This window comes from Wolffia australiana, chromosome 7, assembly GCF_029677425.1.
Source record: "Wolffia australiana isolate 7733 chromosome 7, ASM2967742v1".
Lineage (NCBI taxonomy): Eukaryota > Viridiplantae > Streptophyta > Magnoliopsida > Alismatales > Araceae > Wolffia > Wolffia australiana.
In genome coordinates this window covers 2,788,763-2,806,435 of record NC_135841.1, presented here as the reverse complement: position 1 = coordinate 2,806,435, position 17,673 = coordinate 2,788,763, and the positions used below count along the sequence as shown (strand labels likewise).

Genomic DNA, 17,673 nt, shown 5'->3' with positions numbered 1-17,673 from the left:
GACACACTTTCAAGCGACCTTGTTTTCTCGTTGCGAAGAGACGTAGGGAGACCAGGAGTAGGATTGTTCAACGGAGAATTACAGATCAAAATTTATCTAGTAAAAGTTGATCCACTCAAAATACTTGAGGCATCTGACTAGAAAGGATCTTAGAGGCATCATAAAACCCTTCAGATCATTCGACAAACCTTATCTAAAGATCTCACTCTTCAACCATGATGGAATAGCTTGGCATCACTCATTCTCTTGTCTAACATATTTCCTTCTCCCAAGTTGCTTCAATCATTCCATATGTGAAGTTCCATCTGGTGGGAACATCTTTAATGAAAAAATTATGATCTTCCATGCCCAAATCATGATATAAATTATGACACTGGCAAACTACTTGTGGTGAAGCTTCAATTGGAATGGCAAGTTTTCAAACTGATAGTAATATATGTGGTTCTCAAGCCAATCACACATTCCATATCTCGTTCCGCATTCATTTGTAGAAAATATTCATTACAGTGCGTAGGTGATGCTTATAACAAAGTCCATGAATATATGATCGGACTTAGTGAATTATGATGAGATCATAATACGGAGGTCACTAGTCTTTAAGCATGTGTTCTAAATATTCCTATTCGAAGTAATGATGATGACGGAGCTTGAACGGAGATCATCAACATGAAGGAGGAGATTCAGCGTGTCAAGGACTACGTGGATACTTATAGAGGATGCACACATGAGCAGCTCCACGCGACTCGTTGGAGGATCAAAGGAATCACAGATGTTAATCGTGCAAAGGTTATTTCGTTTCATGATTTTGTTGATGTCGTTATGAATCATTAAAGTCTTCTGATGCGTATCATTTTGAGCTGTTCATTCAAATCAAGGCCTCTAGAACTCAACACCTAGAGGGTCGCACACAAATGGTCTTTTGGACATTGGAATATATACCTAAGTTTTGGGGGGTTTTATGAAAAATACACACTTAGTATAAATAGGGGAAGGCCCTGAAAGAAAATCATGATAGCTCCTTATCCTCTAAGTGTTGGTTCTTTACACTATAGATATACTTAATGAAATTCACCCAAGCCAGAATTGTCCATGGGCCTTCCCCTTCTTCTCCCTTCTTCCCATGGCTCCTCTCCATTCTTGATGTGATCGGGACGGTGTAACAACGACTACAGAGGTTGAACGGAGCTCTCCAAGGTGAAGAAGTAGATTCGATGTGTGGAGGATCACATGGATACTTCGAGAGGCTATACACATGAGCAGTTCAACCCATCTCGCTCAATGATCCAATAAATCACAAATGTGATCGGTGCACATCTGCTTCGTTTCATCGTTAGCATCACAATTGAGTTTTTATCCCTCTAATATGAGTCAAAGTATGTACCAAATATTTTTGAAATAAACATTAAAATGGAAAATAATTTATATACCCAAATACCTAGCTCCTTCAATCCTCGTTGCACAACCAAATTTAGAACATATGCCATGTATGATATGTCATATTGGTCATTAATGACTCCTTATCCTTCATTGGCATTTTTAAATTTCATCCATATTTATATTATAACTAGCATTGTTAGTTTTTCAGACAATACTTACAAAACATATTAATTTGGGCATTAGGACATAAAAATATATTAATTTCTATGTACCAGTTATGTGAGTTTATAATATTTGATGAAAACCAACTAAATGATGAGCGACTATCCAAATATGAAATATTGGATTGATGAGAATCCATGTCATGCTTCATCAATTAAATTCATAATGATCTGAAGTATGGTAACACAGTTCGAGCTGGTCTGAATGTCCATATTTATTCCTTACGGTAATATTTTAGGTGTTGAATATCGTACAAGCTTCCCATTTAGAATAGTGGCATAAACACTTTTTACATAAAAGGTTACAATTTTCTTACATTTTTATGGTCAATAAGCAATAAAGGCATGATCAAATTCACAACGAGGCCTTAAAAAGTACTTTTATTTCCTTCATAAATCTGCTTGAATAGTTTTTAGCCTGAAAATTAACCTGATATAGGTTTCACACCAGTTCAAAGCTTTAGGTCTTTGTGATGCTGGATTTGACACATTTTCAAGTGTTTCCATAACTCTATGCTCCCTGTCTTATCCCTTGTCGTTATTTTGTCTAGTTTTAAATAATTTTCATGTATACTTACTATAATACAGATGATACAGATGATGGTTTCCTATGCAGAAAGTCTTGGTGTCCTCCATAGACATATCATCCCTTGTCTCTAAATCAATGGTTGTTGTGTAAAGTACAAGGTCGTTACCCAAAACCATTAATCACAAGCTGAATTGCCAAAAATATGTCATGTCAATATCTGCTCTTGGTAAGACATAAAACTGTGAGGCACACATTTTTCATAAATGAATAAAAATATTATGAAACATTAGACCAGGTGAGTAGTCTTATAAAACCTAAAATAAATTCAACAAATGGAAAAAAAACAGTTTATGTCACATAGTAAATAACTGCACGCTTGCATTGTGGAGGAAGTTGCAAAACACTACAGCATATCTAACATAAAAGGTATCACATAATTTTCATATTTTATTCAAAAACATGTTATAGACAATAGCTGAAGTTGTGCTTCCATAAAATTTTCTTATTGTCACTTTGATACAGAAGGATGGGTCAAAATTTTCTGATGACACTTTCAATGGAATTCATATTGGAAGGGAAAAAAATCAAGAATTTCAATTTGATGTATAGAAAGAACCAAAACGGATAATTTTAATGATGATAAAAAAATAAAAAACAATAATGTTCAGAAAAATAACAAAAAACAAATTTCCCATGTGGCAGTCAGGTCAGAAGCAATAACAAGGTGAAATATTAGAATAATCAATCTGAAAATAAATTCTATAGCAACCAAAAAAGTAAATAATTTTAAAAATGGAAGACCAATAGTAAAATAGGATTTTTTAAAATAAAATTGAAATGAAAAACTTTATGGTACTTTTCCATATTCTATTCCTAGTTTTCTCTCTTTCTCTTAATATTCCCTCTTTCTTTCTCTCTCCATTTCCTCCCCCATCCTGGTCCCTCTACAGCTTAAGCACACAATCCAAATAAAGGAAATAAGGTTGTAGAATATGTAAAGTATTGACAGCTAGAATACTTCAATGAATTTGCTCAAACGATGTGAGAGAGTGTAAATAAAAAATTCAATATAATAGAAAGTAAAATGATAAATTAACAGACCTGACACTAAAATAATATACCAATTGTTTTTATTCAGTGTTCGATGTATGGAAAAAAACAAGAAGCTGAAGTTATTTCGTGGAAGCCAACATGGTTATATAAATAAGTAGAAAATACCAAAGAATCAACAATAACGCCCTTAAAAGACCAATGAAGACAGTGTATTTCCTTTTTTATTAAATTAAATAAACGAAGTAATGGCACTACATGTCATGACAATTCAGGAAATTTTAAACTTTACACATATTTTATTATATCATGTTATTCAGAACAAGCATGGTGGATTTACTGATTCTCAATGGTAACAAAGACCAATCATGAAAGAAGATCGAGGGGTTGTTTGCAAAGACAGAACTGAAATGATGTTGAGCTAGGTACTTACCCAAATTATATTTTTAAATTCTACATGAAATAAAATTCCAAGTAAAATTTCCTGAGACAAGTGAGAATATTTGGGAAATTCCAATTAACGAACTCCAAGCAAAAAAATCTCACACACCAGAATACGTTCCATGAATTCCTAGGCATCTAGCTGGAATAAAAGGAAGTGCCTGTCTCACAGAAGAAAACACCCTAAGTTAATCTAAGATTCCATTGAACATTCTGAGAAAATGCAAAAATTTTACTCACACTAACAAAAATGTGCCACAATGCATTCAATTGGACAAATTCGACCAAAAATACACCTCCAAATTTGTCTGGAGAAAATAATAGTAACCAGATTTGAGATAAAGATGACATCATAATTTTCTCTTACCTTGGAGACAAAGGAGAAACCAAATATGTTGGCTTGTTGATCAGCCAACCGCAAGATCCAGAGAACAGACCTGATCTTTGAAAAACAAGGCGCAGGGATGGGGAATGGGGAGGGGGAGCAAGGGCAGGAAGCAGGAGAGGGGAAGGGGGATCAGGGGGATAGAAGTGTTTACAAATTAAAATACTTATGTGTTATACCTTTATAATAAAAATAATATTAAATTAATTAATGCCTGAACTCAATCTAGTTTGACCCTAGAACCTAATCCGATCTAACCAGCCAGTCCACCCTAAAATGGTAGACTGACGGTACCAGTTTTTGTTCGGTCACTCCGGTCCTCGGCCCAAAATGTCCAACCCTAGTCAAGGGACAAGCTATACCTGCATCAACAGCAGGGGAAAAAGAGAGTTATTGCAACAGGCAATAGCAGTGTTAAGTAGCGGGTGACTGTCACTCCGGTGAGTCACGTGTGGAATGACGGAGAGAGACTCTGAGCAGGACTGACTGTGGGCGGTCATGAATTCTTTTTACTTGATGATGGTCATCAATGATGTCAATGTGAATGATGATAATTTTCGGGACCGAACAGACAAAAGACATCAACTTTTACAGCTGTTGACGTTGATGCTGTCATTGTGATTTTTTTTTTCATATGTTGACGTCGGTGTCGATAACACGTGTCCTCCGTTTCTAGTGCATATCTACATTTTTTACTTTATCTTATTAATTGGCCCAATATGGCCCATTGAAGGTCCTATCCGAATTAACTATTTTCCAATTTTGGCCCATTTGTGATCATCTCATTAAAGGTCCCATTTTGCACCATTTTGGCTGATTGTGTTTAAATCCTACATTGGTTTGCAGCAAAAAAAACATGATTAAGTGTACAATTTAATTGACCATTTTGGCCCATGAAATGTCCTATTGGGCCCATTTTCTAAGAGTCTCTTATCTCCACTTGCAACCCAAAAGTGGGGTATATGTACATTTTTCAAGATTATTGGATTAATGTGAAAGAGTTTATTTTTTTCAGGGAGAAAGAGAAATCGTTCGGCGTGTTTGTAACCATGCCTTCTTGGTTGGAGGAGAAATCCGCTGTCATGGACCTTCTTGTGGGGGATTTGCGCTGTTACCCATCGCCGACGAGCGCAGATTCTCACCGGAGAAGTAAAATATGCCGCCTGGAATCATGGGTTAGTCTCCAAATACTGTTTTAAATTCTTTTTCTCGTTGAAATTTTGATAATTCTGTGTTTTTCTTAGTTGAAATCGTCCTTCTGATGCATCTCTGTGCGATTTGCTTCCTCCAGGAAGTGGAAATTTAAACACTTGATGTGTAAAATTGCAATTTCTTAAGGCTTTCTCACCAAATTCCTCTCCGGCGTTGCGGTTTTTCAAATCAATTGACCCCGGAAGAAATTCTCAATAAAAATTCCTTCTTATAATTTTGTTTCCCGATGTTGACACGGGGGAGCTGTGTGGCTTGCTTCTAAAGGATAATTTACGGTTGATTTTTCGAGTTGCTCTAGTTCTTTCCGTGAAGAATGTCGATTCTTTATAAAATAAGCATCGAGCTAAGAAACCAGTCTAGAAGAAGAACCGGAACTATTTTGCGGAGAATGGAATTTCTGTTCAGTAGATGTTTAATCAGCATTCAAACGAAATGATGGAAACAACAACTTTCAGGTGTTTTTTTTAAAGAAAATTTTCAGGTTTTTGTTAGTGGCTTCAATGATGCTTCCGACTTAAAAAAATGTTCTTATTTTATTGAATGATGATGAGCCCGTATTCCTTATTGGCCTAGGTCAAGGGAACAATTAGAACGTAGAACTTGAACAAAATTGACCTGAGGAAGCTGTAATCTCTGGTTTTGAAAAATAACTCTGGTTCTTCTCTCTTAGAAAACCGGTTGGCTTCTGCAGGTTCCTACCTTCAAAAACCAATGGATTTCTTAACTTTAAAAAATAACTCAATAATCCATTGAAACCTTTTATTGAATTTATTTTCGTGGTTCGTTAACCTCAAGCAGAAAATGTAATTGTTAAATACTATATCCTTTTTCTTTTCTCTCTTCCCTTTGGCCAGAGACTCTGATAAACAATCATATAGTTAAATAAATAGAGAGCAAATGATCAATTTAGAATATCTTGATTGAATTTTATTTATTAACTGGTAGGAGATAATAATCATTATTTTTCTATTTGATATAAAGAATAATAATACAACAGTTCCTTGTGTCCTTATATATATATGAAAGAAAAAAAGGAAGATCACTCAAATCGATGATCAACCCATTACTATAGTGCCATAAACAAGAGTTATCGCACCTATATTCTTAGCTTCTTACTGTTCTTCATACAGTCGTTGCAGGTTATCCCTGCGATTTCCTCATGGTAACTTATACATTGTTTCTCTCGTTGAAATTACAAATTATTTTGCCATTTTTTCTAATTTCTTTTTTTCTGAACTGAATAGCTCTGCCGGGGAAGACGCCGCTGCTGTCTCTCATGGCAATACCAGAATCTCCAAGGAGCTGGACCAAGCAAACTGTGAGCCACATTCTCATATTTACTCTCATTTTTATTTTACTCCATTCTTGAAAAAAAAAAGATAAAAAAGACCTCCTCCAAGAATTTACTATTATTTTCAACAAACATTCACTAATTACATATTCCTGCGTCCCAGCTGAATATCCCCAACTTCCAACTCAGCCTGGGACTTGAACTGACCCACCATAAAAAGTGGAGACAAAAGTCAACGCACACAACGGTCAACGCAGACCTCCTCGAAGACGAGGACAAAGCCAAGTCATGGGAAGAATCTAAGCGACTGATCTTGTCCTTGAACTTCTCCTCTGAAGAAGCAGATTCAATGCTGGGAAAGGCCTTTGGGTGGGCCCACTCTTCCTACTGGGGAGAAGAGAGGGAAAGACGGGTTCCCAGCCACGTAGACATCCATGAGTTGTTGACTTTCCTCAGAGAAGTCGGCCTCACCGACGACGATCTGGCTAAGCTGCTGAAGAAATTTCCTGACGTTTTGGGCTGCAGTCTGAAGGAGGAGGTCAAAGTCAACGTGGGTCTGCTGATGAGCAACTGGGGGATTAAGGGGAAAGCGTTGACCAGGCTGCTTGTGAGAAACCCTAGGGTTCTTGGGTATAGCGTTGACTGTAAAGGAGATTGTATTGCACAATGCAACCGCTGTTGGGCCCGCTTCTAGATGACGGCCACTTGGCAGGTTGGAGCTGGGTTTTATGGTTTAATTTTTTAATTAGTTTCATGTGAAAAAAATAACCGTGTTGCATGATTTTAATGTTTTACCATGTTGCCGGATTTTCTGGTCTTTTACTTTGGAGAGGGGAATTTGTATTTTCTAAGATTTGAATAATCTGAAACTGTTGGGGTGGACACTTTTTTTTTACCATTTTATCCTTTTTAACTTTTTATTCAAAGCATGATTTTCCACGCATGATGACCAAAATATTGATATTTGGGTCATCATCTTTTATTTGATTTTTATTTGAACAAATGTTTGGAGATGATACCATACTCTACTCAGTTCGTAATAGTTTCTCTTGAATCAAACAACACACTCAAAATTCAATAAAGAATGAAGAAAGTATCTGAATCTTGGGAACAAGCTTGACATAGACTGTAAAACTAAGGGTTCTTCAGAGATGGGAAAAAATAAAGAGGAAGAGATATTTATACATCTGGGATTCATCTTCTTTTGTCCTTATATTCCTCTCTTATTTTTATGGCAAATCAGTATTTATGATAGAATATAGTGAATAAAATCAATCTAGAGAGAGCCAACTGAAGATCTGGTGATAGAGAGATGATCACAAGGTAAGGATATCACTGTAGAGGGAGCACCAAGAGCAATGCTAATGTTATTTTTCAGGGGTTCCTTAGGGACCGATTCACTCTGCGTAGATTTACTGAACGCAGAAAGCCTTCCACTGGCAGGCGATCGTGTTTTTCACAGGATTTTTCGTTACTCATATCAGCATTCTCACTTCTGATATCTCCAGGTGTTGTCACCAAAAACCTTCCCCGATTGACAGAACGTCCCGCTAGGGCCCTTACCTTTAAGTGCGCAATGCAAATTACCAAGACCCACTTTTCCTACTCTTGAATACTAAAAGGAAGGGAAAAACTACAGAGATTTTAGTACCAAAATGACCTATCAAACTTGTTCAAAAGCCCTTGTGGATCCAACACTAAAAGGGGGAATTCCACTGAGGCCTCGAGGATCGTTTCGCTTGTGGTGCCATCGGCCAGGCGGCCTCGAATCCGCATCGCAGCTGGGACTTGAAACACCAAAGCGCCAGAACTCCGGAACAGGTTGGACTGCCTTCCCGATTGGAGAGCTGCTTTTCCGGACTGCTTCTCGTTGGACAGCAAACTCCAGAACTCCGGAACTCCAGAACTCGGAAACTCTCATTCAACCGTAGGAGAGCGGCCTGTCGAGTGGCGGCCTGGCAAGTTCCTGCTTTTCTGAGCCCCTAACTCCGGGTGCCCTCGGCACGGAGGCCTCAAGGATCGCCTCGTTTGCTCCCGTTATTGAATGAACTACAACAAGCTGCGAGTCCCTGTCACTACATAATTGAATTTCCGGTGCGAAATTCAATTCTATGAGTAATTAAAAGGTTATAAAAGAAGTGGATTCAGGAACGTGGAATGTCAGTCAGAGGTTACGAAGTAATGTAACTCCTGTACGAGAACGAAAGAGTCCTTCGTCCTACACTCGCTGACTTCACGTCGACCTATAAGTAGTAGTGAACTCCGCTTCCTTCACTGAGACAAAAGAGTGAAATAAAGGCGCGACGGAGCGTGAAGATGAAGATGAAGACGAGCGTTCAGATGAAGACGAGCGTTCAGATTAAGATGAAGACGAGCGAGCGGGGGCGCCTTTAGGCGCTTAGTTAGGAGCGTTTACGAGCGGGAGTGATGAAGATGAAGATGAAGATTCATCAACGATTCATGTTATGCAAGGCGCTTAGGAGCATAAGGGGCGCAGCGTGAATGCAAGAAACGTTATGCAAGGTTATGTTATTTTGAACATAAGACGTCACATCGAATGAAGAACAATACCGAATGTTCAACATCTGAAAGAATGGCAATGAGAGGGGGCGGCGACTCATTTTCTTGTGACTGAAGGAAGTAGGGCTCCTATTGAACCGAACAGCCCCTCCCTTCAAGTGAACAGCGCAAGCCTACTGATTGATAGCTTATCTTATAGGCATAGCGGATGGTCCGTTAGAAGAAGCTTCACGTCATCTTCCGAAGCTGGCTCGAAGAGGAAGAAGAAGAATCCATACCAGATTCTGAGAGGAACTTAGATAGAAATTGGTAAGATAGAGAGCATAAAAATAGGGCGCTAGCATTCTGCTCATAAATTCGCACCTCGCTCCGTCGCTTCTGCTCATACGCGCCTTCGTAACTTTCTTGACTTCGCTCCTAGAGTCGCGCCTTCGGAACCTATTGAAAGAAGCTACCTTCCCCACCTTTTTGACTGACATGGGAAGCGAGACTTTCCTTCTTATGAAGCAGATGCTGATGATGAAAGAGCTTCTTCGGATGCTTCTTATTTATCAAGGTATTGTAAGTTGATTGTTCCAGGTTTGATCCCCCAGTTATAGGTTCCTGGCCAACTTAGATGCTTGCTTAGCCGCTCCCACCTTACTCACGAAACCCGTTATTTTATCCGCTTACTTCGCGCTCCGTCAGTCGCGTCTGAATCTTCATCTTCACGCTCGTCTGAATCTTCACGCTCCTCGCGCCTCATCTATTTCCGGTCTTTACGAAGTCAAAGAATCAGTCACAATTGAGTTTTATGGCTATCGGTCATTGAGGAATACTTAGGCTTAGAGGGTGGTCCCCCTTTCTCGCGTAAAAGCGATCTGAATTCGAACACGCCGCGTTTTACTGGGAAGGATCGAACCATGGGAACGAATCTACAGGGTTATCACCTTCTTTGGCCAGATCTTCCAACCTTTTACAATTACATTTCACTGCGCGCCCCACCCCGTAAGTCCTGTGTTGCCTACGCTTGTGCCCCAGTTGCTGACTTTGTACAACTCAGTAGGGCGGGCTACGGCAACACAGCCTACGCTTGCTGCTTGCCGGTTTTTCCATCATCCAATTCACAACAAATCGAATGAAACCGGAACACACTTTTTTTAATTCAAACCCCAATCCGCTCTCGCTCGCCGCTACTAACGGGGTCTCGGTTGATTTCCTTTCCCACCCCGACCTAATTCATGATGAGCCCACCAACTTCCTAGCAAGATGCCTACGGTTAAAAACAACCGACATGTCAAGATCCAAATTCGAATGGGTTCCTGGTCCTGGTCAGAGACCACTGTGTTTGCGCCGGCGATCCAACAAAGAGGTTCTAAAGGAATGGTATCTTTCTTTCCATTACGAACGACACGCACCGCCTGCTCCCTCCCCGAGTCTATTAGCGCTCATGTCCAGAGCGAAGAGAAGGTTCTGAAAGAAAAGCGCCGCCGAAGCAGCATGAACAGGCTTCTATTGCTACGCAACAATAGAGCAGGTGTGCATGAAGCGCCCACATGTTTGAATGATCGGGTAAAGAGAGAGCTTCTTATATTGGATCCGACGCATCCAGCAGAGCGAAGCAGCGTTCCATTCCTTTCGGCGGCATCCTTCCGCATTGGCGGCGAGTGGAGTGCCACAATCTGCTCCCGCTCCTCGCGCCTTTTTCTTTCTAACAAACATTAGATTAGAAATCAAAAGAAAAGTTCTGTTAGGTTCTTAGTAGCAGTCGACGACCTTTTTACTTCACATAGCTTTTCGTCTCCTTGATAGCTGGAAGTTCTTCAAAAGTATGAAAAGCTGGAGGACTTTGTACCATCCATTCAAGTGTGGTTGGATTCTGTTCAACAGCCCAAGGACTTGGAGCACATTTTTTATTCTTTCCACTGCTTGAAGTGATTGTTACGACCACAAAGAAATGACGAATCCCAACTACGGATATATAAGAGCCGAAACTGCTCAGAGCATTCCATCCGGGGGGAGCCGGCGCCTTTCGAAGTACCGGTGTGAACCTAATTCTTTCTTAATGTCACTCGTTCCCCACACCTATAACGTCAAAGTACCAGTGACCTTGACGGTTTGGTTAGGCTTGGTTACGACGACGTTGAGTTGGCGGCGGAGGAAGACTCGGCATTCAGCCGAGCCGCCCGGTGGTGTGGTACGTAGTGGTAATAGTACGCCCCAGGTCACTGGTCTAAGATAAGTTACTAACGAAAATATCAAACTCGAATCTTTGGGACCAGAAGCAGTTAGCAGTGATTGGCATCACCTTCAGCGGTGAAAAGCAAGCAAAAGAAAGCACGGTTCCATAAAGTCTTCTCTACAGCATGAATAGCGCATAGCGGAGCAGCGCCAAGGGGGCGAAGCCCATCATATGAAATGGGTTCAACGTCCAATTATTCAAACAAGAAGAAGATGAATCGAAATCTGTAGTGAGATGTTTGATTACAAGTATAACGTCCAATTATCCCTGTTTCTGGTGTTTCAGTCACCTTTCGATGGCTCCCTTAATGTATGTGCCAGGAAGTTTCTGAAGAAGCGGGCTACTCCCCGAAAATGCCCCGCCCGTAGGTTCATTTGTCGTTGGGGTGGATTCATTGCTCGTTCTGTGGTTATCAGTAACGTGGCCAACCTAATTTATAGAAGTTGTCTGCGTGCAGGAGGCGCGAGTTTACGAGCGGGCAACACCCTCTCTTCTGGCGAACCTGCGATCGCCGTCTCTAACTGAATGCTCAACTGAGGTCGTGTACAACAACCTTAACCGCACAAACCTGGGCTGGGCATACCTCCATCCCTAGAGGAGCCGTATGAGGCGGAAGCTCCACGTACGGTTTTGAAGCCGAGCCTTTCCAGCAATGGGGCTTAGGGACCGATATGATGATTGGTTTAGGTAGGGCGGCCAGCCTACTATGGGCACCTATAGGGATTAGTGCGTGAGACCGCGATCCACAAAAGCATGGGACTCACCCTGGAACGGAGAAGGGAAACATAGCATGTCACAAGAGCGAGGCGGGGGGAGATTCCCTACTGCGAGAGGGACGCCTCGTGAGCCGGGCTTTGCGAGATGAGGCCTTTTGGCGAAGCCAAGTAAATTTTGGGCCACCAAACCCTGTGATGAGAAGGGGCGAGTGAGCTGGAGAAGTCACACTCCCTGCCTTCCAAAGGTGCCTAGAGGACGGGCCAGATACTGCAGAGCGAAGACCCGGGAGCGGATTCCCCACAGGGGGACAGGAGACGGCCATCTCGAGGTTCTGAAAGAACGACCTACAGGTAACACCGGCGAGACCCAGGAAGGCAACCCGATTGGGAGTCAGAGGATCCATAGTACCTGCAGCCTCCCGGATTTAATATTCATAATTTTTGAAAGCGGGGGTAAGGGATCTCTTTTCTGCAACAGAAAAAACACGGAGCAGATTTGACTCGGCACAACCTAACGATACATCCAATACCAATGATCTGTGCCTAGAATGCGTTGCTAGATTTCTGCTCTGACATTCTTCATTCGCATATTGTTCATTGACTTCGTAACCTGAGGGGCGAGTGAGCGGGTTACGAAGTCAATTCATCTTCATCTTCATGTTACGAAGTCAATTTGCTCGTCGCGCCGTCGAACGAACCTTTCTTCATTCAAGAACTTCTCTTTCAGTTCTTGAAGAAAGAACCAAAGGCGCGGAAGTGGGGAATCTTTAGATGAAGACGCGAGTGAGTGAGCGGTCATGACTGGATTGATTTTAAACACCTGCGAAAGACTAAATACAATAATCATATATTCATATATAAATAAATATTGACTTGACTTCGTAACCTTTAGCTATTCTTAGCTAAGGTTCCGAAGGAAGGGCGGATGTAGCCAAGTGGATCAAGGCAGTGGATTGTGAATCCACCATGCGCAGGTTCAATCCCCGTCGTTCGCCCATTACATTATTTCACATTTTAAAAATGCTATTTTCAATATGCTTACGGCGACGAAAAATAAAACTATCACTAACTAGTAATATGATACACTGAAAGTCATATGACCAAAATACCCCCTTCATATTTGGAACAGACAGATATATACAAATAACTATCTACTTTTTCTGATATGTGAGAGAAAATTAAAAATCTCGTGTGATTTTGATCTACTGATAGAGAGACGAGCACAAGGTAAGGGAACTACTTTAGAGGGAGTGCCAAGAGATAGATAGCTGAGTAAAATTGCAATCTTTAGTTCATTTTAATTGCCTCCAAAGAGCAGTACAATCTGTTAATGACCAAAATACCCACTTATTGTTTGAAACTGACAAAGTTATTGGTAAGTCCCATGTTGAGAATCTCAACACACGCGTCTGTGTCTGCTGTCCACATGCCAGTCAGGTTAACCAAACACGTCTTACCCTCTTGTATGTGGAGGGCAGAGTCACGTCAGATACCCATATCACCATCTTTTTTCTATATATTTTAGAAAAAATTAAAATGTTGCGCAATTTTGCTCTCCATTTAGAGTTTAGGGTTTAGGGTTTAACATGAAAGTTAGGTGTTGGGTTTCATGTTTTGGAAGCTATAAGTTTTCTAATGATGTAAGGGGTGGTAATGTGTTGACCTGTTTTCTGATCTTTGATTCTCCCTCCAAGTCAATGTTGACCCTGGATGATACGCTGATGTAGATTAATTAATAATATTTTTTCCTTCATAAATACCTCCTTTTAAGATGAAAATTCATATTTTATTTTCCATGTTTCTTAAAATGTTGAGGATAGCAGAGTTTAAAGCAGGCAGAGGAGATTTAATAAAGAGTGATGTATATAGTTAATAGAGAGATTTAATAGAGAGTCATGTGTGGAGAGAAAAGAGAGATTTATATGAAAGGAGGTATATGTAGTAATATTGAGATAAAAGATATATATTTCTAATTATTGTAAGAGAGATAGAGAGAGGAGAGATATATAAAATATCATTTTATGGGATTTCATTTATAGCTCTGGGAGGATGAGGGAGAGCTGATCTTCCAGTAATTTTAGAGAGAAAAAATCATCTGAGACTTATTATGTGGAGGGAGAAATATTATATTTATCGCAAGAGAGAGAGAGGAGAGAGATATGAAAGAGAATATTTTAAAGGGTTTCATTTTAATACTGTGGTAGGATGAGGGAGAGCTGAGATAGCAGTAATTTTTGAGATAGAAAATCATCTGATGTGTAGTATATGGAGGGATAAATGTTTATATTTATCACAAGAGAGAGAGGAGAGAGATATAAAAGAGTATGATTTATATGTCGTTTTAATACTGTGGTAGGATGATGGGAACCTGAACTTCTGCAATTTTAGAGAGAGAAAAGTCATATGATGCTTAGTAGATGGAGAGAGAAAGACAGAAATATTTATATTTATGGCAAAAGAGAGAGAAACAAGGAGAAAGGGAGAGAAACAAATATATATTTATGGGAATTCATTTTAATACTGTGGTAGGATAACCGAGACGTTAGCTTCTAGCAAGATTAGAGAGAGAAAGTCATCTTATGCTTTGTATAAGGAGAGATATTTATTTCATTGCAAGAGAGAGAAGAGGAGAGAGATAGAAAATACTATGTTTTATGGATCTAAATTTAATTTTGTGGTAGGATGACAAACACATGAGCTTCTTACAATTATAGAGAGAGAAAGTCACCAGAGCTTCTAGAAATTCTAGAGAGATAAATTCACTTGAGCTTCTAGAAATTGTGGAGAGATAAAGTCACCTGAAGTTCTAGAAATTGTGGATAGATAAAGTCACATGAAGTTCTAGAAATTCTAGATAGATAAAGTCACCTGAGCTTCTAGAAATTGTAGAGAGATAAAGTCACCTGAGCTTCTAGAAATTCTGGAGAGATAAAGTCACCTGAGCTTCTAGGAATTCGACAAAGATAAAGTCACCTGAGCTTCTAGGAATTTGACAGAGAGAGAAAGTTACTTGAGCTTCTAGAAATTCTTGAGAGAGAAAGTCACCAGAGCTTCTAGAAATTCTAGAGAGAGAGAAAGTCACTTGAGCTTCTATAAATTCTTGAGAGAGAAAGTCACCTGAGCTTCTAGAAATTCTAGAGAGATAAAGTTACCTAAGCTTCTAGAAATTCTATAAGAGAAAGGCAACTGAGCTTCTAGCAATTCTATATAGAGAAAGTCATATGATGCTTAGTACAATACACAGCTGAGGACAATCAGAGAAACCAATTCAACAGGCAGCACCCACGATGGCATGTACTTTGCGTGGTTTTAGATAAACATGCAAATAAATATGTAGATAGTGATAGAGAGAGAGATACGCAAGTATATGAAGAATGAGAGATATAGAGAGACAAAGAGCGAGAGACAAGTATATGAAGAGAGAGAGATATAGAGAGACAAAGAGCAAGAGACAAGTATATGAAGAGAGAGAGATAGAGAGAAGATACATGAAGAGAGAGGGAGATAGAGACACAGAGAGAGAGATGGATACAAGGAGAGAGATTGTGAGTGAGAAAGTGATAGATGTATATTATTACAGGAGAGTGTTGAGAGAGAAGAGGGGTTATGAAATTGACAGATAGAGGATGAGAGAGATTGTTTTCTGTGTGTATTAGAGATATATATAGATATATATAGATATATATATAGATAGAGGGAGAGACAGAAAGATATTAGCTTCCGAGGAATCTTGAGAGAGAACTAGTAGAGAGAGAAACATAACAACAAACTTATATTTAGAGAGAGAGAGAGAGAGTTTGAGAAGTTTCCCAGTTATAGATCCGGGACGCGGACAGGACGATTTTTTCATCCCGGGACGAAAAAATTTGTCCCGTCCAGGGGCTCGGACAAATTCGTGGACGAAAATTCGTCCGAAGGACGATTGGACGGGACGTTTTTTGTCCCGTGGGATGATAAATCCGTCCGTCCGGAATACTCGGACGGTGGGCGGACGAAAGGTGGACGAATTGTTAATAAAATTCTGAAAAAAATATTTCTTTACATTTGAAATATTTTATAATTTGAAATTTAATCCCCAATTATTAGCAATTAAAATATCTTTCATACATTCACTTATAGTTGTACGGTAGTAGTTACTTTGTCGTAATGTCACTTTATTTTGGATTTTCTTGCCAATTTTTTATTTCGCAAGTAATTCGCAGAATACAGTTGTGGGAATTTGTTAAATAAGACTTAAATCGGATTCTGTCGAGTTGACCCGAATCTCCATCAACTTGTTCGGGATTTTCTTGCCACTTGTGTTTCCCACCATATTCTCAGAACGCAATCCTGAGAAATTGTGATATAAGATTGAATCAGTTTCTGTCGATTTAAACAATTGTGAGATAAGTTTTTCATCAACTTTTTCTCTAATCCTTCTCGGTTACTTCGGCACCGTAATTGAAAGAATTCATTCATGTACATCCACATGAACACTTGATAGCTATCACAGATCTATGCATAGTTGAAACAGTGTGCTCATTTTGTTAACTGAAATAACGTCGTTGAAATAACATGTCACTCTTTTGTCGAATCTGAATTCTCTAAATAATCGACCAATTTTTAATTTACCAATAACTAGCTATCAGATTGTTCACCATTTTTTTTTGAATTTAGAGATGAGGCTGAGACTCTCTATTTAGATTAAGCAAGAAGTCTGGAATTCTACATTTCTCAAACGCTGATAGTAAATTTTAAATTTTATTGAAATATTCAGCATGTTCAAGAAAAAATTATGGACCCGTTTCACTCACCAAACTTTTAAAATTTCACAGACAAGGACGATATTCTCTCTCTAGGTTAAGCAAAGAATCTGGAAATTAACATTTTTTCCAACTTTGATATTTGAATTTCTAAAATTTTAAAACTTGGAGGATTTAAATTTTTAAATTTTTAAATATTTGACTAATTTTTTATATAGCTATAATTAGCTATCAGATTATTTGCCTTTTTTTAATTTAGAGGTGAGGCCAATACTAACTTTTTAGATTAATTGAGGAATCTGGAATTTTACATTTTCCAGACAATGATAGTAAAATTTAAATTTTCTTTAAATATTCAGGATATTTGAGTAAGTTTTATTGTCCTGATCTTTATGTAACTAAAATTCTAGAGATGAGGATGGAATTCTCTTTCTAGATTAAGAAAGGGATCAGGAATTTTACAGTTTCCAAACTCTAAGATTGATAATTTAATTTTCAAAAAAATTTGAGGATCTCCAAGTCAAAATAATGGTCCTATTTCTACATTCCTATAAATACCTATCAGATTATTCACCATTTTTTAATGAATTCAGAGGTGAGGCTGAGTTTCACTGGGAAGTTGTTAGGAGAATATAATTGCTTTCAAAATTGAAATTCTCTTTAGTGAGATGGCAACTGGTCTCTGGGCAAGGAATCCGAGCTTCAGGATTTGTTATTTGGCTTTCGGTTCATATTTGGCTCAAATGAGTGGGCGGCCTTCAGACTGTTTTCTCCATGTACCGCCAGAGATTGCTGCAGATTAACTGCCGAATGTCAAAACACCTGAAATGCAGCGTTAGATCTTTTTTTGGTTTTCTTTCCATTGCTTTGCCATCATACTCGCAGATGTGGCAACAATCACCTAAATATTTTGAAAATGTAAACATTTTTACCATTTGAAAAAAAATGCAATTTTGTTCGAGGTTGTT

At 39.1% G+C, this 17,673-nt stretch overlaps 1 protein-coding gene across 1 annotated transcript; it reads left to right on the top strand.

Moving 5' to 3' along the window:
• The first annotated feature begins 5,031 nt into the window (after positions 1-5,031).
• Positions 5,032-7,313, top strand: LOC144705919 (Mitochondrial transcription termination factor family protein). The gene is made up of 3 exons (XM_078578785.1): positions 5,032-5,178; positions 6,460-6,533; positions 6,670-7,313. Exons 1-3 carry the CDS (start codon positions 5,160-5,162, stop codon positions 7,198-7,200), a joined length of 624 nt encoding a protein of 207 aa, XP_078434911.1. The 5' UTR covers positions 5,032-5,159; the 3' UTR covers positions 7,201-7,313.
• The last annotated feature ends 10,360 nt before the right edge of the window (positions 7,314-17,673 follow it).

Excerpts from the sequence above, each read along its gene's own strand:
- LOC144705919 (XM_078578785.1), top strand. Across the intron at positions 6,534-6,669 it reads GGAGCTGGACCAAGCAAACT|CTGAATATCCCCAACTTCCA; the intron begins GTGAGCCACATT and ends CCTGCGTCCCAG.